The sequence below is a fragment of the Peromyscus leucopus genome, chromosome 8a, assembly GCF_004664715.2.
Source record: "Peromyscus leucopus breed LL Stock chromosome 8a, UCI_PerLeu_2.1, whole genome shotgun sequence".
Lineage (NCBI taxonomy): Eukaryota > Metazoa > Chordata > Mammalia > Rodentia > Cricetidae > Peromyscus > Peromyscus leucopus.
Genome location: NC_051085.1, coordinates 42,744,747 through 42,768,003, shown reverse-complemented (window position 1 = coordinate 42,768,003; position 23,257 = coordinate 42,744,747). Strand labels below are relative to the sequence as shown.

General features: G+C 44.6%; 2 protein-coding genes across 8 annotated transcripts in view; one reads left to right on the top strand and one right to left on the bottom strand.

The window, feature by feature from the left end:
- Positions 1–889: 889 nt before the first annotated feature.
- Armt1 (acidic residue methyltransferase 1) lies at positions 890–22,440 on the bottom strand. 5 transcript variants are annotated; one of them, XM_028890207.2, is made up of 6 exons: positions 18,843–19,063; positions 15,687–15,847; positions 15,426–15,531; positions 11,227–11,471; positions 5,655–5,817; positions 890–2,574 (listed from the first exon to the last, which is right to left on the bottom strand). In XM_028890207.2, the coding sequence occupies exons 2-6, from the start codon at positions 15,746–15,748 to the stop codon at positions 1,810–1,812; spliced, it is 1,341 nt and encodes a 446-aa protein (XP_028746040.1). In that variant the 5' UTR covers positions 15,749–15,847; positions 18,843–19,063; the 3' UTR covers positions 890–1,809. The 5 variants fall into 5 exon arrangements, with proteins under 5 accessions (XP_028746040.1, XP_028746041.1, XP_037056347.1 ...); XM_028890208.2 differs by having other exon boundaries at positions 15,687–15,793; XM_037200452.1 differs by lacking the exons at positions 15,687–15,847; positions 18,843–19,063 and adding an exon at positions 21,824–22,440.
- The window catches only part of Rmnd1 (required for meiotic nuclear division 1 homolog), a 31,085-nt gene continuing 27,011 nt past the window's right edge, over positions 19,184–23,257 (top strand). Inside the window, exon 1 of one of the 3 annotated variants that reach the window (XM_028890202.2) lies at positions 19,184–19,265. The gene's annotated coding sequence lies outside the window, so the exon portion shown is untranslated. Of the gene's footprint in view, positions 19,473–21,516; positions 21,579–23,257 lie in introns of those variants that run through there. The other 2 variants (XM_028890201.2, XM_037200451.1) reach the window with 2 other exon arrangements.

Sequence of the window (23,257 nt, the reverse complement as noted above, 5' to 3'; positions counted from 1 at the left end):
AAACCAACCTGCACTACAGATAAGAGTTCTAGACTAGCAGCCAAGCATGGTGGGAAATGCCTTTAATTCCAGCTAGGAGGCAGAGGCAGGTACCTCTCTTGAGTTCGAGGCCAGCCTGGTCTACAGAGCGAGTTCCAGGACAGTTAGGGCTACACAGAGAAACCCTGTCCCAAACAAACAGAGTTCTAGGCCAACTTTGGCTATATAGTGTAAAAATTAAAAAGTGGGAGGGAGGGAGAGGCCAGTCATTAGTTCCTGTCTGTAATCTCACCACTACTTGGGAGGCTGAGGCAGGAGGGTCACAGAGAGTTCAAGGCCACCCTAGGCTACAGAATGAACTTGTCTCAAAAAATTAAGAAATAACAGGAAGGCACTGCTCCTGCTAAGAATCCGTAAGAACTCCATCTTGAACTTTCTTCCAGACAGCCTTTTTTTTTTTTTTTTTTCCTTGCTCTGACTTCTTTGCTTTACTTTGCAGGCAGTGGGGCTGAACCACTTTCTCAAACACTACAATGTGCATTCTTAATAAACCAATAAAGCAAAAATAGGGGACGCCAGAGCAGCGCTTTGCAAAGAGTGGTATGTGATGGCTCCTGTCCCCGCCATGAACCATCCAAACACCTCACTCTGAATGTCAATTCTGTACACAGAACTTGCCGAGCACTTCAGTGACTTGATGCTTAAAACAGGTGCACCACCAAGAAGCAGCCCATTCCAGATGGCTTTAGATATCTTGAAAGAATCTAAAGCCTGAACAGGAGCAGAGTCTAACTTCATTTCCATCATACTATCTCACAACTACGGGTAAACGTCAAAATTCAGGGACAATGCAGATCTCATCTGTGATGTTCTCTTTACTTGTCCCAAAAGACTATCAAAGCCAGTGAGATTTCTCAGTAAAATTCATTTATTATTCCAGTACAAGAAAACATTTCCAGGTTTGTTTCCAATTTGCTTCCAAACAAAGTAGCATGGATTTGCAGACTCTTGATGTCTGAGGTGAGGAATACAATGTGTAATATAAAGAATGAGCTCGGATTGGCAGTATCGAACACAACGCAAAACAAGCTTTTCCATCTGACACTCTTCTAGAACTGCAAACGGAAGCTGTTCGTCTGGACACCTGTGTGGTGGTGACGTCAACGTGGACATCGAAGGAGAATGGAAAAGCTCCGCATCTGCACTCTGTCAAACACAGCTTGTTTCACAATGTTCAGTTTGTGCTTTGACCCATATCACAGGTCAATCAAATACAAAGTCAGGCAAGAAAACAGGCTTTTAAAACTTAAGATGCATGCAAGAGAGCAGGCTGTAGTTCAGGTCTGAGGTAATTCTGTCTCTGTGTGTTCAAGCATCATGGACATGCCTCCCTACAGAGCTGTTACAAGGCATGTGCTCAGTAGGCCATTAGTTCAAGAGCCAAAACTAAGTTAAATAATATGCAGGATTCTTAGGATATTCAATAATCATTCTGTTTAAGGAAGAAAAAAGCAGGATTAACTAACTTAAAAAGCAGATTTCACTTTCATTTCTCATTCTTTGCAATTAAGAATGAGTTCATTAAAACCACTTACAAGTATGCATTTAACTTGAAATAGTGGTGAAAATTCCAGCAGAGTGTAACTAGCTTAAAACCCCATCTTCCCAAACATGGCAATGGGGAACTGTTCCAAGGAAGCGTCATCTACAGTGTAAGGGAGCAATAGGAGCTGAGAAATGGGGTTCCCACGGCTGTTAAGGAGCAGGACTAGATCCACGCACTGTTTTTCTGGAGCTGAAAGGAGATTAACTGGGAACTCCTGAGCAGAGTCAAAGTGGACCATCAAACTGAAATACTCCATACTTGCCAGTGGTCAGCCAGTGGGGATCAGAAGCCGAGAGCTGCTCAGCTTGCCCGGGCTGTAGACCAACCTGAAGCTCAGCCTTTAATGTTCTTATGCTACACAGAGGCGCAGGGTGGAAGCCACTCAGGGCCTGATGGAATGGAACAGTAAACTCCCACTTTCTGTCACTCGTCAACTTCCTATAATTCAAATCCCCCTTGAACAAAACAAGGCATGCCTTTTGTAGTTCTGCATACAAGTCAGGGGCAACCTGGGCCATCGCACAATATGGATGAGGCAGAGTCCAAAATATATGATCGTGGTAAATCCATCTACCCATCTTAACATAGTTTTCCCAGGCAGCACCACAGGTGGATGTAGACTCCTGATCACTACTCTTCACATGTTCAACTGTCCAATTAAAGTCACGCACTGTAACGTCAGACACAAACCACGGAATAGTTTTTCCGTGAAAATGAATCTCAGTAGCTAATTCAGAGGATAACAAGAAGTCAGCGAAGACTAGATCTGTAACAAGTTCAAACCCAGAGTTATCCAGAACAATATCTACTCTAACTACAGGTGGTTTTGCTGTTTTCTTGCATTTACTGAGCAATGTCCAAAGAGATTCTGTATCATTTATCAGAATGAATGGTTTTAGGCCTTCCAAAGAGTCGATTACACTGGTCTTCTGGGAACTGCTTTCTCCACCTGACAGAGACAAGTCACACTTATTCCCCCAGAGAGAGATCTGAAATAGAAAGGGAAAAAAGGCCATTACTCTTTTACATAACCAACAAAAACTCCACCGTATAGGAAGGCACCCAAATTATGCATAATATGTCTACAAAATTCTTTAAATGTTCACCAGATTTACATTTTCTCCAATGACACAAATGTATTTATATGATACTGTATTTAATAAAGTAAAACAATGATATTTTAGTGAATATATGAAAATTTTAAGTAATATTAGTACCCACATTACTTAAGATACACAGATGTTAAAATACCATCAGATGCTGTGAGAAAGAGGGTCAGAATTTATTCTATAATTGGACATCCAGAGAAAAAGCAAAGCACCTTTATTCTCCACATCTCCAAAAAGTCCTACTTCTTTGTACTAATTGTACAACTGTAGGAGGGCATGTCTGAGAATGAGTGGAGCTCTTAGGAGGAGGGCATGTCTGAGACACAGCTCTTTTGTTTATTTGCTAACGGAAACTGGACGCAGAGACATCTCAAGACCCAACCCTTATGGAAGTGATGTTTACCATAGGCCCAATGTAGTCATTTATTTATTATTTAGCTATATACTGAAGTAATGCTCAATGCTATTTTTGAGAAAATGATATGTAATCCTGTGTTTTTTAAGCTACAAAATCCCCTGTCCAGGACTGCAGGCTCGGAGTCCGACCTGTGTTCAAACTTTGACTACAGCAGCAATTAAGGTCCCTAAGGTTCAGATTCTGTAACGGAAGTGAGAATACAGCCCTCTGCCCAGCTGAGGACTGATGTAATGCATGCCACAGTACACCAAAGTCTTGGCTATAAAAGCATTCAGTAAAGTGGTCAGGGTGGACCTCAGGGTTACAACTTGCCTGGTACATTTGAGGGCCTGCGTTCAACCCCAGCATAACCACAAAAAAACATGTGCCACAGGGTCTCTGTAATAACCACCAGCTCTAGGGGTTAGATGCAAAGCCACCACAGACAACATGAAAATGTTAACTGTGTTCTAATAAAACTTTGTTTAAAAAAGTTACCCAAGGGGCTACAGAAATGGCTCAGCAGCTAACAACAGCACTGGCTGTGCAATCATGAGGACCCAAGTTCAATTCCCAGCACTTGTATAACAAGCCCAGAGTCCAAAAATACCTAACTCCAGCTCTGAGCAATCTGGCACTATTGCATAACATAGTGTATTATATACACTCACTCATAAATATTATCCAGAGACTCCACTCTCTCATACACACACACACACACACACACACACACACACACACACACACACACACACACACACAAGATTTATAGATTCTAAATATTCCCAGAATATATATTCTCTGAATATATATATATGTGTGTGTGTGTGTGTGTGTATGTATGTATATATTCTGAATATATACATTCTGAAATATGTCTTCACTATATAGCCCTGGCTGGACTACAAAGCTCCTGCCTCTGCCTCCCAAATGCTGGAATTAAAGGTGTGCACCACCATGCTTGACTATAATTCCCTTTCTTTTCTTTTTTTGTTTTTCAAGACAGGGTTTCTCTGTGTAGTTTTGATGCCTGTACTGGAACTCACTCTGTAGCCCAGGCTGGCCTCGAACTCACAGAGTTCCGCCTGCCTCTGCCTCCTGAGTGCTGGGATTAAAAGCATGTGTCACCACCACCCAGCTTTATACTTCTTAAATTAGGAAAATGCCTAGGTATGGTGGCTTGTGGCTATAGTCCCAGCTACTTTAGAGGAGGCTCAAACAAATTAATGTCTACACTCAAAAAAAAAAAAAAGTCTACACTATGGGGTCCAAGCCAACCTGAACAGCATGGAAGGCCCTGTCTCAATTAATTAATTAATTAATTAATTAATTAATTAATTAAATGAAGTTAAATGAAAAACTAAAATTGGGATGATGCATTTCAACCAAGAACATTGTTTTTAAAAAAGATCAATTGATGACTTTTGGGCTTTTGTTAAGGCATAGGCTAAAATAAAACCTAACATGGGGCTGGCGAGACGGCTCAAGAGGTGACAGACAGCATTTGCCACCAAGCCCGGTGACCTGACTCAGTCCCTGGAACCGAGGGTGGGGGAGCCAAGCCCTGCAATTTGTTCTCTGACCCCCACATGCGCACTGCGGTGAGCACGTGCCCCAGACGCGAACACAAACATCAAAAGTGAATGGCGTGTCCGCGGCACCTTTACTACAGTGTGTGGGGATCACCTGTCCAGTGGCTCCGGTGACAGTGTCCCCAGCTGCCAGGAGGCCCTGGGCCCTGCACTCACCCTTCGTCCCATCTCAGGTCACCAGTTATACTCCCTCAGAATCACAAGCCCCAGGTTGAGAGTGGTGACACACACCTGAATCTCTGCACTTGAGGGGCTGAGGCAGGGGGACTGCTGTGAGCTTGAGGCTAGTCTGCACTAGATGAATTACAGACCAGTCTGGGCTCCGGAGTGAGACTGTCTCAAAACACACACACACACACATATACACACACACAAAAAAATTACAGTTGCTGGGGCAGCAAAGATGGCCATTTTTTTTTTTCTTTTTCTGTGACCCTGTGTCTAGGAAAGCACTTGGCATAAGAGGTCCAAAATTATTTATGTGAACAGTCACAGAGCTATGAGCTTTGAAAACAGATCGCTGCTCCCTGTGAACCAGAACAACTTCAGGCTTCCCTTGGGACATCGATCTCTTGCTCATGGTGGAAATATGAGAAGACAACGCTAGCCTTCTCTAAGGGGAGCAGGGGCAACATAGCCAACAGCCAAATCAGACCAGCAGATGGCTAACTCTGTCTCCTTTAGGGTTTAGTCTGCTTACAGGTGAAAGGACATAGGAAAGAGAACTATTTCCTGAAAGAGTGCGCTGTAAGGAGTAATGAGCTGGCATGCAGTGTTCTCTTTATTTTAGTATTCAGAGAGACAAAACGTCAAATAAAAGAAACAAAAGAAATAAAAGGAAAAAAAGAAAACTAACCAGAAAAGAGATTGCAATACTGATGTTACTGATGCATAAACATCTGTAAACTAATAGACATTTGTATAAACTAATGCTCATAGTTGCAGCCCGACTACAGAACCCACTCAGATACCTGCAGAAGTTTAAAAAACTCATCCTTCAGCTGGCTCTCACTGAGGTCTTTGGCTGGTTTCAACTGCTGCAAGTGCGTACACAGAGCATTGATGGACTCCTGGGACTCAAAGAAGTTCTTATCTTTGCTTTCTTTAAATACATCGAAGTCATGGATTGGTGGACTGAAGGAGGAGAAAAACAGAAGCATTTATGTGAGTCCTTACCTTTTAAAAGACAAGCAACAACAAACCCCTTGCTTGGCTGAGCGCTGTTCCTTAACAGGAAAAACGGATTGCCGTCTCAGGGACCAGCACTGACAGACGCTAGACACAGTGCCGACAACTCAGTCACACAAACAAACCTCAGGGCTGGTGGCGCACCTTTCATCCTGGTACACTAGAGGCAAAGGCAGTTGGAGCTCTGAGTTCAAGGCTAGCCTGGTGTGCATAGCAAAATCCAGGCCAACTAGAGTTACACAGTGAGACCTTATCTCAAAGAAAATAAAACAAAACTCAAATTCAAATAAACTATTTTACTAGAACTAGCTAGCAATTATAGTGACTGGGTCCATAATCATGTACCCAGCAGACACAATTGGGATTGAGAAACAAGATCACAAGGTAACTATGTTAGTTCAATATCCTTTCATGCCCTATGTGCAGGGCTCCTGATAGCAAACACAACCCCTGAACGACATAGTGATCACCAGAGATCTCGAGCCAGAGCCCGTGTGGAAAACACAATCAATACTCTTGTAAATACCTGCAAGAACAACAAGTGGGTCATTTGTGCACAAACTGGGGGGGGGGGGGGGGTGTCGAATTTTACTGTGCAGTTACCTCCGACCTAAGGTGAGTGTGTATTGTGGCTCTGTGGTTTTCATGGGAGTTATGGGAACACATAACTAACAAGGTATAAGTACTAATATGAGAGTCGTTAGGGAATTGAAGACATCCTGAACAACTGATGTTTGCAGTTAGCGACATTCTTCATAGGCCATCCATATTAGGCTAAAAACAATATAGGCTTATGGAATGAGGGTTTTCGCTTGTTTGACTGATTTTGAGGGTTTTTTTGGGGAGGAGGGATGGTTTTTGTTTGTTTTTTTTTGAGACAGGGTTTCTCTGTGTAACAGCTCTGGCTGTCCTGGAACTCGCTCTGTAGACCAGGCTGGCCTCAAACTCACAGAGATCCACCTGCCTCTACCTTTCAAGTGCTGGGATTAAAGGTGTATGCCACTACCATCCGACTTGATTTTATTTTTGAGACAGGTTCCCACTCATATTCCAGGCTGGCCTAGAACTCATGGTAATCCTCCTGCTTCAACTTGCAGAGTGCTGGGATTACAGGCATAAGCCACTGTAGTAGGCACGATTTTTTTTTTTAATGACATACCAGGTGAAGGCCGCTCCTTCTGAGCAGCAGTGTGGGAAGCCACACCTCTACTCCGAGGGCGCTGTCATTGCCAAAGCACTCTGGAGCTCCTCTCTGGGAACCTTCTTCAGAACCTGTGGCACATCATTAAACACCCTGTCAGTGACCGTGCATCTCTCGACAGTTGACTCTCAGCAACAGGCAAAAGTCACTCAGTGGCCGGGCCGTGGTGGCGCTCGCCTTTAATCCCAGCATTCAGGAGCAGAGGCAGGTGGATCTCTGTAAGTTTGAGGCCAGCCTGGTCTACAGAGCAAGGTCCAGAACGGCCCAGGGCTGCACAGAGAAACCCTTGTCTACAGAGCAAGGTCCAGAATGGCCAGGGCTACACAGAGAAACCCTGTCTCAAAAAAAAAAAAAGTCACCCAGAAATGTCAGTAGGAACAGAACAAGCAAGCTGAGTAAAAACACGTTGATTAAAAAACTTGAGGAATGACTCAAAAACAACAAAAACTATGGGGCTGGAGAGATAGCTCAGTGGTTAAAAGCAATGGCTACTCTTCCAGAGGATCCAGGTTCAGTTCTCAGCACCCACATAGCAGCTCACAGCTGTCTGTAACTCCAGTTCTAGGAGCTCTGACACCCTCACACAGATGCACATAAAATAAAGTTAAATAAATTTTTTTAAAAAAAAATAATAACAAAATGAATTTTCCTTTTTGAAGACTGGAAATGGGCTCTGAAATAAATTCCAAAGAATTCAAACATATTTTTAGCAATGCCAATGTTACTGAAATCAGTTAGTCCCTCAAGGTGATTTAAAAGAACACAGGCCATTTGGATGCATGAGTTCAAATGTGCGGGGCAGCTAACCAAAGTCCACAGATCCCAGGAGACTGTGTGACACACAAATGGTTAACAGCTAAGCACAAGCGAAGCAGCTGGACAGAAGAGCCTACACCCATAAGCCCAGTGCTCAGAAGGCAGAGACAGGAGGATTCCCTTGAATCTGGGGCCAACCTGGAATTCATAGTGAGTTCTAGGACAGCCAACCCCATCTTAAAACAAAAGGAAGGGAGAGGGGGAGGGAAGTGGGGTTTTGTCTGACTCTGTCTAATGATAACGGACTAGACATCATTAATGTAATTCTTGACTGTGTATACCTTATATACTTATTGGATATAGTTTTTCTTGTATTAGTTATAAGTTTTTTTAATTTTAGACAAAAAGGGGAAATGTGGTTGATATATTGTGTACCCCAATAAACTCAGATTCAATTCTGAGCACCCATCTGTAACTCCAGTTCAAGGGAATCTGAGGCCCTCTTGTGGCTTCTGTTAGAACTAGCCACACAGGTGGTGCCGACATATATGCAGACAAAACATGCATACAACCAAAATAAAATAAAATGTATCTTAAAAAATATATACATATTGTGGGGGCTGGAGAGATGGCTCAGCGGTTAAGGGCACTGGCTATTCTCCAGAGGACCTGGGTTCAATTCCCAGCGCCCACATGGCAGCTCACAACTGTCTGTAACTCCAGTTCCAGGGGATCTGACACCTTCACACCAATGCACATAAAATAAAGTTAAACAAATTATTGAAAATATATACATATTTAAAATACATACATTTAAAATACATACATATTTAATATATATATATAAAGTTAAGTTATACACACACACACACACACACACACACACACACACACACACACACACACGTTTGTAGCTTTGTTCTTCATAAAAATCCCAAACTGGATGAATTCCACCAATGCAACAGGCAGTGGAAGAAGCCTGCAATAAATATATATGTCAAATATATATGTCATAGTGTTTAATTTAAAGAAAATTTAGGAGCCAGGTGTGGTGGCACACACCTGTAATCCCAGCACTTGGGAGGCTGAGACAGGAGGACAGTGATTTTGAAGCCAGCCTGGACTATGTTCAAGGACAGTGAGGCCATGTCTCAGGAGGGAAAAAAATATATATATGACCAATTAATAAATAGCCTGAAAGTAGGCAAAACTAACACAGGTCAGAGAGTTGTCTCTGAAAGATGCAACAAAGTTCTAAAATGTATCTGTTTGACAAAACCAATAAATTCCTATTTTTGAAACTATAAAAATTAAGAGAGAAAAAAAATCCTAGACTCAAGGTTATAGTATTTCCTAAAATAACTTTATTTTATAATTAGTACTGATTTGATTCATTTCTTCCTTTCTTTCTCTTTACTTTTCTTTCCTTCAACAGGTTTCCCAGTCAAGGATAGCCTGGAACTATCTATATAACCCAGACTGTCCTCAGACATACATTCTTACCTCAGGTTCCCAGAGCTACAATTACAGGCACGAGCTGTCATCTACACTTTGATCAATTACTTTAAATCATCCTATGCTGTGTTTAGAAGCAGGCACTAAAGGATTCCTCTCACATCAAACCTGGATTTCTGGAACCTGGAAAACTAAAAAGACAATTCACATTGCCTCCTCTTTTGCACTGTGAACCGATGTAAAAAAAGTAAACAGTATACACGATCTATGAAAAGACTTTTTGGAAAATATGGCATTAGACTTTTTTTCTAATCTAGCCTTTAAAAACAAAACACCAGGACTAGTGAAATGCAGTGGTTAAGAGCACTTCCTGTTCTTCCAGAGGACCCAGGCTCTGTTCCCAGCACCAACATTAGGTGACTTACAACTTCCTGTCAGTCCAGTTCAAGGGGATCTGATACTCTCCAGCCTCTGCTGGCACCAGCGTGCAAGCAGTGCACACACATACACATGCAAGTAGTACACATGCATACACACTCAAGTAGTGCATATACACACAAGTAGTAAGCACACACACACATACACTTAAGTAGTGCATATACACACATACATACACATGAAAGTACTACATATACACACAAGCATACACACACAGACACACACATGTAGTGCATATACACATATACACATGCAAGTAGTCCATATAAACACACACAAACATGCAAGTAGTACACACACACATAACACACACACACATATATACATACATAACACACACAAGTAGCACATATACACACATAAACATGCACACACAGAGTAGTGCATATAAACACACACAAATAAATAAATCTTTAAAACTAAAACAAAAATGGAACAAAGATTAAGACAGTATGTGACAAGAGTCCCCATTCTGTTGATTCCTTATACAGAGTAAATTCTGATATATTATTTGTAATGGTTTATATGGATTGTCAACTTAACCGGATCTCCAGTCACCTTGGAGGCAACTCTCTGCACAGGTCTGTAAGAGATTATCTAGATCAGGTCAACTGAATTGGGCAGACCCATCCTAAATGTGGGCAGCACCATCCCCTGGGCTTCACAAAACGGACAAGCGAGCTGAGCTCCAGCTCTCCTAACCCTCTGCTCCTGGCTGCAGATCTGACTGGCTGCCCACACTGCCCACTCATGCCACCACGCCCTCCCTGCCATGATGGAATGCACCCTGTGTACTGCAGCCAGATGGTACCTTCCTCTTCAGCTGTTTCCTGCCAAGAGCTCAGCCACGAGAGAAGTAACTAAGCATGTCATTGTTACAAATAAAGCATTTGCTTTCCTTGTTCTACCTTAATTTAAGAAAAAAAAAAGTCCCACTATGTAGCTCTGGTTGGCCTGGAACTCACTCTGTAAACCTTGAACTCACAGAGATCCACCTGCCTCTGCCTCTGCAGTGTTGATTAAAGGCTTGCGCCACAACACCCAGCTCCATCTTAAATTATTTGATGTAATCATTTCACATTAACATTTTTTTTACTCAGTAAGCACAATTTGTTCTTACTGTAGAAGTCTTTTGTAAGAATATTTAAGGCTGGGTGAGAAGGTGTAAGAGAACTGAATGCTATAAGCTGTCTGACCTCCACATGCATGCATGGTATGTGTGCCCAGACAGACAGACAGACAGACACGTATTTAGTAAGATCAGGTTATTCACCATCTGTGGAAATGTCCAAACAGTATTGTTACTATTTGCTGAATTATTCTCTTTTACATTTATTTATTTTTTGAGGGTACACACAGGACATGGTATGCATATGGAACTCAGGTCAGAGGACAACATTCTGGAGTCAGTTCTCCCCTGCACCACGTGGGTCCCTTACCTGCTGAGCTATCTTGCTGGCCCCTGCTGAACTATTAGAAAAGGATCATCATTACCAAACACTTGCCTCTGGATGACGGCTTCATGAATCCTCCGATACATGTAGCACTCTACAAACAACCAGGGCGAGAAGAACCAGCGTGGCTCCCCATCGCCTTCATTTAAAAGACTCCGCTGATATTCCAGGTACTGGTTCCATATGTCAGTATCGATGTGTTTATCAACCAAGGGGATAATTGGTTTATCTGTCTGTAATTCATTCCGTAACTTGGAGAGAAGAGAGATGGCTTTCTTTTCAGCTTCCACTCCTTCCTGTGAAAGTACAAAGGGACAAAGAAAAAGCTTTGCTGCCTTTGTGGGTACACACATGTATGCATATTCCTTCAGGGGAGCATATCTTTACAGACCTAAAGTGAAGAAACTCAGTGTTTTAGACCTGCATTTTGCCTTTTATAAGATCTTACAGACATTACACTTTGCCTTTTCTATGCTCTTAGCCTTGGCGTGACTTCACAACCTTCCTCTCTTAGTCTCTAAGACCTGGCCTCTGCGTTTTCAGAAGGCTGTGACCCAAGCACAGGGGAAGGGAACCACCAGCAGCCCCTGGACCTTTCCCACCTGCACACCCTCCCACTGACATGGCCGGAGGGAACCCTGGACTCCCTGCGCCCCTCCTGGCGGCTCTTCAGTCTCTATCCTCACTCCCTACTGAGTCCAGGTCAGTGGCAGATCGATGCCTCGACCCTGTGACACATCAGAGAGGAGACACATGTTGGGCTCACAATACAGTGCCTCACTCTACACCAGCAAGATGTATGTCTCGTGGAAAACAAGACGGAGCTGAAGCAGGGAGCAGGGCACTCCTGTAATCCCAGCACTTAGGAGGCTGAGACACAGGATCAAAGGACCAAGACCAACATGGCTGTATAGTCTGAGGCCGGCCTGGGTTAGGAAGAGGAAAAAGTCATCAAGCTGAACTGAGGGTTTCTATAACATCATTATTAGGGGGTCTCCATCGTTTCAGTCCTGTCACCTGGACAGTCTGTCCTCATCCCCTCCTCCCTCTGCTCAGAACGGCAGCCAGTGCTCCATGCATGCTTGGCAGGCACTCAACCAACTGCTACACACACCCCAAATCTTTTTTTTTTATCAACTCTGGTCCTCACGATTATGGAGCAAGTGCTCTTAATCAGTAAGCCATCTCTCCAGCACATCCTCCCATGCTAAAGAGGAACTTGCCACCTGCAAGTCTCTACCCTAAAGTCACTAATTTGAACTCATTATTTAAGGACAAGTTATTGAGATTTTGTTTGTCTGCTTGGAGACAGGGTCTCATTGTGTAGCTCTGGCTGACCTGAAATTCATCATGTGGCCCAGACTAGCTTTGAACTCACAGAGATCCACATGCCTCTGCCTTCCACGTACTGAGATTAAAGACATGCAACACTACACCTGGGCCCCAGTTGAGACTTACATAGGGTTGTAAGCATCATTGTTGTGGAATATTTTTTACACTGTGTGAAAATATGTCACTGTGATGGGTTTAATAAAAAGCTAAATGGCCAATAGCAACAGGATTCTGGGGGCAGAGAGAACACTGAGAAGAAAAAAAGGAAATGTGGAGAGTTACCGGTCAGACATGGGGGAAGCAGGAAAGCATCATGGGCAGTACAGAGTAAAGTAATAAAGCCACGAGACAGTAAACTAATAAAAATGAGCTAATTTAAGTTATAAGAGCTAGTTAGAAACAAGCCTAAGCTATCAGCCGATCTTTCAAAATTAATAAGTCTCTGTGTGGTTATTTGTGAGCTGGCAGGCAGGACAGAAAAATACACCTACAAATGGCCCCTCACATCTGTAATCCAAGCATTCGAGATAAATAAGGCCTGGGGCCATCTCCAAGAGACTCAATGTCTACCCAATCAGGCAGTCTAGAGGGATGGGCTTTTGAGAATCAAATGAGGGACATGATTCCCTTGAGAACGTAATATTGTTCAGAGAACCAAAGGAGAGTCTAAAAGTATGGGAGCCCTGAAGAGGCGACAGGGGCCACCAAGGGCTGACTCTACTCATGCCAGTGTTTTAAGAGTGTCCTGCCCTCGTCCAGCAAAATGGGACAGGGCTGCAGTGACAACAGATAATGCATCCTCATGCTTAGCCAGAGCCGTATGTGGCCCCCTGGTCACAACGAGTGCAGAGGCCAAAGCCAAACACTAAGACGCCGTGACCCATTCCTGCACTTTCAGTCACTCCAGTAAAAAAAATTCAAATTATAAAAGACTTATGGTGCCGGGCGGTGGTGGCGCACGCCTTTAATCCCAGCACTCGGGAGGCAGAGGCAGGCGGATCTCTGTGAGTTCAGGCAGCTGGACTACCAAGTGAGTCCAGGAAAGCGCAAAGCTACACAGAGAAACCCTGTCTCGAAAAACCAAAAAAAAAAAAAAAAGACTTACAGGTAATTTGTGCTTAAATAAAGGAGCCAGTGTTTAAGCAAAGCACCCAAAGTTGGCTGATTTATGCTTAAGTAAATATGTACATCCATCAAAACAAAGTTGCATGTATGTGATAAAACACTGGGAACAGCCATCTGCCCAAATGTCAGTGTCCAAGATGAGCTGGATGTCAGCAACAAAGAATGACAGGCAGTGGGGTATGGTGGTGTAAGCCTTGGACCCTAGCCAGGAAACAGAGGCAGAAGGATCCGAGTTCAAGGTCAGCCTAAATGAAATAGTCTGAAGAGGGGAGAAGAAAACAAAAGATGATCATGTATTATTCCAGAATTTGTTCAGAGAGAAATCCAACACTGGAGCTGGGGAGGTGGCTTGGGGTCAGGGGTCAAGAGAGAAATCCAACACTGGGGCTGGGGAGGTGGCTCAGGGGTCAGGGGTCAAGAGAGAAATCCAACACTGGGGCTGGGGAAGTGGCTCAGGGGTCAGGGGTCAAGAGCACTTGCTGCTCTTGCTGACGACCTGGGTTTGGTTCCCTCACCCACATGGAACCATCTGTAACTCCAGTTCCTGGGGATCTGATGCCCTCTTCTGACCTCCATGGCCACTGCATGTATGTGGTGCACAGACATACAAGAGACCAAGCACCCATACACATAAAACAGATGATTTTTTAAAAAAGAAATAAAGAAATACAACTCTATGCACTCAAAATACCTGTGTGATGTTTTGCTCCATTTCAGTCCAGCCAATTAAAAAAACAAAAAAAAATCACTAACCACCGCTCTACATCTTTGCTGCCAACATGTTCAAGAAATGTGCAGGCCCTGGCATACAACTTAGTTGGTAAAGCATTTGCCTAGCATGCAGAAGTCCTGGGTGAAAAGGAGGGGTAGGGAGAGGTGGGAGGGGCCCCCAATTCACTCTCTAGCAGTGTGTAATCTGTGTGGTGGCCCAGGCTTGTAGTCCAAACTTTCAGTATCTTTAGATACTTGGAACCTTGTCTCAAAAGAGAAAGACAGGCCGAGCGGTGGTGGCGCACGCCTTTAATCCCAGCACTCGGGAGGCAGAGCCAGGTGAATCTTTGTGAGTTCAAGTTCAGCCTGGTCTACAAAGTGAGATCCAGGACAGGCTCCAAAGCTACACAGAGAAACCCTGTCATGAAAAAAAACAAAAAGAGAGAGAGAGAGAGAGAGAAGAGAGAGAGAGAGAGAAGAGAGAGAGAGAGAAAGACAGGAAGTAAGGAAGGAAAGAAGGTGGTCAGGTGTAGTGTGCGTAGCCTCCTAGAGCATACTGAACAATCCAAAGATTATTGGACCCCTAGCTTTAAAAGCTTTTATTGACAATAACGTGATTATTTAGGTTTTTTCCTCACCTGCTGATTGGACAGGCAAGGTGACTTTTATAGTCTTATTCTACTCCCAATCAGCAAATCTTTCACACATTTAATCAGGCCGTGTCAATCAATCATAATTCACATGGCCCTTCACTGGGAGTTCTGCACTTGTGGGACTCAAGATCCCAAATTAGAAATGCAAGTGCTGTAATACAGATAGGTCTGAGATCTAAGCAGGCTCTTCAGAAAAGTCAACAACTTTATTTACAACAGGAAACAAGAGGTCCATTAAGGTTCCATGAGACTAAACTGTTAGCACACAGCATGTTTAAACCAGAGGCGGCTGCCCTACCTCAACACACAGAAAAGCAGGGAAATATTTGTGCCAGATATGAATCTTTACATGAGAGCTGAGACCTTCCATGAACACTGTTATTCTTATGAGGAAATAACACAAAACTAAAGCTGAGACATAATTCTTACCTCTCCATGTTTTTCAAAAAATTCACTTTTATGTCGATGCAATGTATCAATAGCCTTGGTTAAGATCTGAGGTGTTCTGTCCTTAATTGTAAGATATGCAAATGACCTAGGAGAGAGAGTCACATATGACACTAACATCACAAAATTACTTATGCAGCTTTAATACTAGAAGACATGCCCAATTTTAGTTTCTGGAACTCAAATTCAAATTCTTGAATTCAAATTTCTTTGTATAAACTATTAAAGGCAAACCAGTTTTACCTGCTTCGTGAAGAGCTATGGGGCTGGGAATGTAACTCAGTGCTCATCTTGCATGAATGCATGACGGAAGGCCTAGCACAGGAGGACACGTGCGCATCACTGGGACCCTAGAGGCAGGAGGATCAGTAGTTTAAGGCCATCCTGGAATACATAAGACCGGTCTGGAAAGGAGGGAGGGAGGGAGAGAAAAAGGAGGGAGGGAGGGAAAGAAGACAGGCAGGTACAAAGACAGACAGACAGACAGAAAGACACAAGAAAATTTGAAAATCTCTCTAATGTCATGGCAGCTAAGCAGACTATGATACCACGTTCTGCCCCAGAACTCTGTTTAATCATCTTCTTTCTATTCTACTCACTTTCCTTTTCCTAAATCACAAACTATTTCAACAATGTGTAAGTTCAAAAAAGGATTGGTCTTGCAATCAAACAGGCTCTGCTCCCAGGTCTATGAGTAAGGGATTTCATCTACTTGGAAAGATGAAAAGGGAAATGGGTATGAAGTGCCTCTGGGTACTAACGGGCTGGGAGAGCAGAGCAGCGAAGAGGACTCAGAATCTGTTTCTCTCTTATCTAATTTCCCCCCAAAGGTTTCCCACACTGTCTTCTCTACACACAGAGAACTATTACCGACCCTAAACAAATAAACGCCAGCCAGTCTCTCCCTTCTGCTGAAGAAGTGGAGACTTTACCCAAGTGCCAGAGAATGAAGCAAGATGGGGCCCGAGGAAAACCTAGTCTTGCACCAAAATACAAAGACATTTTGATCAGACATTAAAGAAACCACAAGATTGACATAATTTTTTCTTTAAGGACATGCAATCCCATTTTTGTCATTTTTATTTGTGTGTGTGTGTGTGTGTGGAGGGGGTTATGTACACATGTCTGCTGGGGCTGGAGGCCTAGAACTAGAGTTACAGGTAGTTGTGAACCACCAGACCTGGGTTCTGGGAACCAAACCTCTGGGTCCCGCCCAAGAGCAGGACTCACTCTTGAGGGCTGAACCCTCTGCCTAGCTCCTGAAACATGAACTATTTAACAGGGTACAGTGCTTAGCTGATCAGTTTCTCTGCCCCAATCATCTCCATTGAACTTAAATTATTATTTTCTGCAAACTCACGTGCCTTATTCTGGCTTTTAAACTATTGGGCTTAAGCATTTCTTCAGAAGGCTTCCTCGAATGATAACTATGGAACCTTTAAGAATTTAAAAAAAAAAAATGCAAAATCACATTTGGACTCTGTAAGGCTTTGCAGAGCTTCGAACCTGCTTCTTACTCCTAGGACTAGAAGTGGATGTTTAGCAATCAGGAATACTGTCAAAGGTGATGGGGAATGACCTGATCAACACTTGGATTTTCTAGGGCAGCAGAAACAAAAAGAGGCAGTCCTTTCTTGAGATGACTGGAAAGCCTTATTTTTCAATGCCCCCCCCCACCACACACACACACACACACACACACACACACACACACACCACACCACACCACACCACCACCACCACCAAGTCCTGCTCACCTCTGGTGAGACAGCTGGCTTTGGATGAAGCCAGGAGGCTCCTAGAGGCAGGATTCCCCAAATAATGCCAGCTTAATTCTGGAGGCATGGGCACATCCCTCTAGCTGCAAACTACTGTGTCCTAGCAAGGCCACACCTAAGCATCTTGAAGAAACCATTCCAAGAGCTGGTGAGATGCCTCAGTTGTGGGGCCGTATTTGCCACGAAGCCTGACCACCTGAGTTCGATCCCTGGAACCCACACAGTAGGAGAAAGCAGACTCCGTACACAAGTTGTCCTCTGACCTCCGCTACTAGGTGATGTCAAAGGTGAGTGCCACCCTCCCCATACACATGAAATCGATTAAAGTATTTAAAAATAAAGTGTTTCGTCCAGGCAGTGGTGGTGCACACCTTTAATCCCGGCACTGCGGAGGCAGAGGCAGGCGGACCTCTATGAGTTCAAGGCCAGCCTGGTCTACCAAGTGAGTTTCAGGACAGCCAGAGTTGTTAAACGGAGAAAACCTATCTCGAGAAACCAAAAAAATTCAATAAATAAATAAAGTATTTCAAATATTTCAAATATGAATTGAGCCTGGTATGGTGGCTCACCTCTAATGCCAGCCCTTGAGGTGGAAGCAGAATTATCTGGAGTTCGAGGTTATCCTCTACTACACAATTCAATAGTTCAGTGTCAAGAAGAAAACCATTTTTTTAAAAATGGCTATTTAACCAATGCAAATGTATATCGTACTATTTTTGCACTTATTTATAACTTTGCTCTCAAAGCCAAGGATACTGCAATTCCCCTTTGTCCACGGGTTTGCTTCCCCAGGGGCACTAGACTAGTTTAAAAAAACACTGCAAGGTGAAAATTCCAACAGTCAATAATTTATAAGTTTTAAGTAACTTTAATCACCATATTTAATTGTTCCAATTTTGCTATTAGCTGTTTTTGTTCATCTCTGGTGTCTAAAAAAAGCTTCCTAAGGTGTATAAGAAAAAACAAAACTGTACATAGGAGAATCGCGGGCTTCCTCTAGTGAACTACTTCTGATATTTATGTTGGGGGCAAGACGGTTCAGCGGGTAAAGGCACTTGGTAAATCTGGCCGCCTGAGTTCTAAATCCCCTGAACTCCTTTGCAGGTGAAAGGAAAAAAAAAAATAAAAATCAACTGCCATCGCGAATAATAGCGCGCGCACGCACACACACACACACACACACACACACACACACACACACACACACAGACACATACACACTTACGGCATTCAAAAATTCTGTTGACCCATACCAGAGGTACACAGATCTCAGTAGGTGACTCCTTAATTTTAGCACCCTCAGTGCTATTTCCCCCTATTTAGTTTGGGACAGGCTCTCCTTAAGGTATCCCAGGGTGGCCTTGAACTCAACTAGCAGAGCAAGCTGGCCTCAACTCGCGGCAATCCTCCTGCCTCAGGTTCCCAAGCGCTGGCAATACGTGACAGCAAGGAAGACGCTAACACAGCGGATCCAGGTCCTGGCGCTGGGCCGAGGGCAGCGTGCCGGCTCCTTCCTCCCCAAGGAGGGACTCGAACTCTCAGCAGCACAGCTTCCCCACCCAACCCGGCTTTTCCTCAGAAGTGCGGAAGAGGAGAAAAAAAACAAACAAGCGAGACGTACCCTACTTCCTGAGCGGAGAGAAACGCCGGGGGCTCGGCCATCGCCGGCGTCACCGGGGGTTCAACAGTCGACGCCGCCGGGCCCAGAAAAGGAGCGTTGGGGCTTTAAAAATAAAAAAATTTAAAAAAGCGCTTTTGAATTCAAAAACTTTATTTGCTGCCCGGCCAGGGACAAAGCACGGGACGCAAGAGCCTTCCGGCTACGCGAGCGGAAGCCCGAGAGGACCGGAGGCGCCAGCCGGCTCAGCGGAAGAGGGGGAAGCACGGAAAGGTCACGTGTTCTGGCAGTCACGTGGCCCGGCCGTCCGGCCCGGGGGGGGGCTGGTTCCCAGTGCGCCTGCGCCGCAGCGGGGCGGGGCGGGGCAAAGGCTCCTGCGGCGGCCGCGTGCGCGCGGGGCTCTGCGGTCTTCCTCTCCGCGCACAGGTCAGTGCTTCGCGCTTCCCCAGCCCGGGAGGCCGGGGAGGAGGTGTGGGCTTCGGCCGGGGCCCGCAGGTGTTAGCCGGGTCGTCGCAGCACCCAGGACAAAACACTCCTGACCCCTGCCTGGTTGGAGTCGGGGCGTTAGTGGTAGCGGCCAAGATGCATGAAGTCACCCCTGAGCTTGGGAATTGGAAGACGTGGCTCGCAAAGGTCAGCACCACTTTGCCCATGGAATCGAACGGGGACGCAACCGCTTTCGTAATTGATAGTATGCTGGATCTCATACATGTGTGCAATGTGTTTTGATCATGTCCACCACCACCCCCAGTCGTCCCCTCGAATTCCTAGGCCCACGCCTCTCCCGTGTCCCCCTCCCAATTAAATGGCTTTTATATAAAACACTGAGCCCAATTAGTGCTGCCCTTAGGCACACGGGCAGATAATTCTTAAAGTGCCCAATAACGGTAGCTGCCTTGTGTTTCATTTTAAAAATGTAGTTGACACCTGTGCCCTAAGGACACTATCACTGAACACAAGGTACAAACACAGAAACCTGTTTCAAGGAGAGACAAAAATCTCCTTTATTGCCTTCTGATATCATTGTTATCTAATATGCATTACATTGGTTTGCCACATTTACTGTTTGCCATTCCCAGTAGAGGGATATTTGCCCATTTTCAGCTGTATTAGGAGCTAGCATAATGCCTGGCATCTCGTAAGAACCCAGTTCATAACTGTTGTGTGAATTAATAAAAACACAAGGTACGTAAGTGATGTTAAATGCCATGAGAAAGTAGAAAATGGAGAGGGAATGGGTGGGTGTTAGGTGTATTAAGTGAAGCCATTGAGGACTTTGAAGCAAAGATCTGAAGGAGGCTAGGGAGGGACCCTTGCAAATCTTTGGGAGGAGAGTCTGAGGACAGGTAAGTGTGAAGACCCAGAGATGCCCAGGGGGCCTAGAGCGGAATCAGCAAGAAAAGGGACTAGCTATAAGGGAATTTCACAGTGTTGCAAAGGGCTGGGAATACAAGCTCTGCAGGCTGTCTTGGGGCCACAGGCTTTTATTGTTAATGTAAAGCTGTCTTCAGATTTGACCCTGGAAAAAGACGTGGTTCTAGTTAAGGCCCAGAATTTTGCTAGCGTCCATTGAGAATCATCTATAGGAGTCCGAGAATGGAAGCCGGAGGACCGGTGTGCCGTTGCCTTCCTTGTGAAAAGCTGCCTGAAGAGAAAACAGCTCCTGTGGTAGAGAGCTTGCCTAGCAAGCGCAAGGCCCTGGGTTCGGTCCTCAGCTCCAGGAAAAAAAAAAAAAAAAAAAAAAAAAAAAAGAGAACACAGCTCAAGGGAGAAAGGGCTTGCTACTCGGTTTCAGTCCATCGTGGCAGATGAGGCATGGTGGCAGGAGCTGGTCACATTCCTTGGCAGCTAGAAAGCAGAGTAATCAAAGCTGGCGTAGGTCTTCTTGCCTCGGTTAACCTACTCTACAAAGTCTCACAGACTTAGTCAAGGGTGTGCCCCTGTGGGGATTCTGAATCTCGTCACCTCACCCATCATAAACAGGTAAAGGGCGATTATAAGGATGGGTGGGAAAGACAGAAACTTGGGCCAGATGGTAGAAGAATTAGTGCGGAGTACCGGTCAAAAGAGGCCAGTGGGATTTACTGACAGATTGAGCATGGAGACTGAGAAGTTAAAGGAAATTCCAGGTTTCCGGCTTAGCAGCGATGAAGATATGATTGGCACATGAATGGGGAAGTGTGTGGTTTGAATGGTTTTGGGGAAGAGTCCGGATTGGATGCTCTGTTTTTGACCACGTTACATTTTTAGTGCTCAGAGTGATTTAGAGATCAATATGTGCTACTCATCTGTGATGGCGTATAAAACCATGGGGTTGGCCAAGGACACCAAGAGACTGACTAGGAAGAAAAGTGAGTGGCCCAGAGACTGAGTCCTGATGTATCACGTTCTTGAATGGATGAGGAACCAGCAAAAGAGATCGAGGAGAGGAAACCAGTCAATGTGATATTCTAGAAGCCAAATGAAAAGGTGCTTCAAGGATTAGGGAGTGAGTTCCAGGGGATCCAATGCCGCCACCAGGTGTGCACGTAATGCACAGATACATGCAGGCAAACACTTAATACCCATAAAATAAAAAATTTCAAAGAGGGTGAATTGATCAATGGGCACAGCAGCAATGGATTACAGGCTGATGATGGCTGACATCTTGTAGATGTTTTGATTTCTATTTTGTTAGTGAAAGAGGAAGTGAGGTCATCATTGAGAATGAGAAACTAGGAGGAGCCCTGAAAATTCAAGGTGAGATCATAAGCTTTTTAGACTCTGCATTGATAAGAGAAAAATTAGCTTTAATAACATAACCCCTTCTTACAGGGGTTTTATAGGTAACTAAGGTAGCAGTAAGAAGATGGTTCTTGAAATAAGGAGAGCCTGGGTGACTTTTGTCTTCATTTAGAGATGGGGGAGGGGGAATTCACAGGCATGCCGCACAGCATGTGGAGGTCAGTCGGAGGGCAACCCCGCAGGATCCAATTCTCTCTTACCCTGTGGGTTTTGGGGATTGAACTTGGGCCATCAGGCTTAACAGCAGGCATGTCTACCCACTGAACCACTGAAGTTTGCCCTGGCATGTCCTTTAGCCTCTAGACTTCAGTGTCCCCGTGTGGGAAATGTCCTCCTGGGCTACTGTGAGGAAAAACAGAGCATTTAGGATGGAGAGGGCACTGGAACATCCTGTCTGAGTTTTTCACTATTCTTCCTTCACCCATTAGCAGACATGTTTCTGAATCACATACCTGATCACATGATTCTCTTATTTCAAAGCCCGGGCTCCCCCACCTGTGGAACCTGTAGGACCATTTAATGTGACATTTCGTATCTGGCCACTTTTTCATCCTTACCTCAGCCCACTTCTCCCTCAGCTGAAGTCATAGCCTGTTTGTCAGATAAATAATACTGTGTACCTGGCCTGTTTGCCTTGCTGATCTCTCTCCCTTTTCGTGAACCATTGCAAATATCACCCCTGAGTCTGGCACCCTCCTCACTCCAGGGCCTCCCTTGTCGAGACCACATAGCATTCTGTGGTCTGTCATAGTTTATCACCTTGGCTGGACTGTGAGTTATAAAGTCTCGATGACATCGATGCTTGTATCTTTGGCACCTAATTTTTTTTTTCGTTTTCTTTTTTTTTTTAATTTTTATTTTATTTTATTTTACAATACTATTCAGTACCACATAACAGCCACAGATTCCCTTGTTCTCTCCCTTCCTGCCCCCCTCCCCTTCCCCACAGCCCACTCCCCATTCCCACCTCCTCCAGATCAAGGTCTCCCTCAGGACTGAGATCGACCTGATAGACTCAGTCTAGGCAGGTCCAGTCCCCTCCTCCCAGATTGAGCCAAGCGTCCCTGCATAAGTCCCAGGTTTCAAACAGCCAACTCATGCAATGAGCACAGGACCCGGTACCACTGCTGAGATGCCTCTCAAACAGATCAAGCCAATCGACTATCTCACCTATTCAGAGGGCCTGATCCAGTTGGGGGCCCCTCGGTCTTTGGTTCATAGTTCATGTGTTTCCATTCGTTTGGCTATTTGTCCTTGTGCTTTATCCAACCTTGGTTCAACAATTCTCGCTCATATAATCCCTCCTCTTTCTCGCTAATTAGACTCCCAGCGCTCCACCAGGGGCCTAGCCGTAGATGTCTGCATCCAGATTCCTCAGTCCTTGGATGGGGTTTCTGGCACAACTAGTAAGGTGTTTGGCCATCCCATCACCAGAGTAGGTCAGTCCCGGCTGTCTCTCGGCAATTGCCATCAGTCTTTTGTGGGGGTATCTTTGTGGATTTCTGTAGGTCTCTTTAGCACTTTGTTTCTTCCTTGGCACCTAATTTTTAAAAATGTTGTTATCACTTACTGTAGGTTTGCTTGTAAAAGAAGGTGCTATTTTATATTGTAGGAGATGCGGGGGAATCACACCT

Excerpts from the sequence above, each read along its gene's own strand:
- Armt1 (XM_028890207.2), bottom strand. The coding sequence starts at position 15,748 with ATGCATTCATGCAAGATGAGCACTGAGTTACATTCCCAGCCCCATAGC. Across the intron at positions 11,472-15,425 it reads TTTTTGAAAAACATGGAGAG|GAAGGAGTGGAAGCTGAAAA; the intron begins GTAAGAATTATG and ends GTACTTTCACAG. Across the intron at positions 5,818-11,226 it reads CATGAAGCCGTCATCCAGAG|TCCACCAATCCATGACTTCG; the intron begins GCAAGTGTTTGG and ends CTCCTCCTTCAG.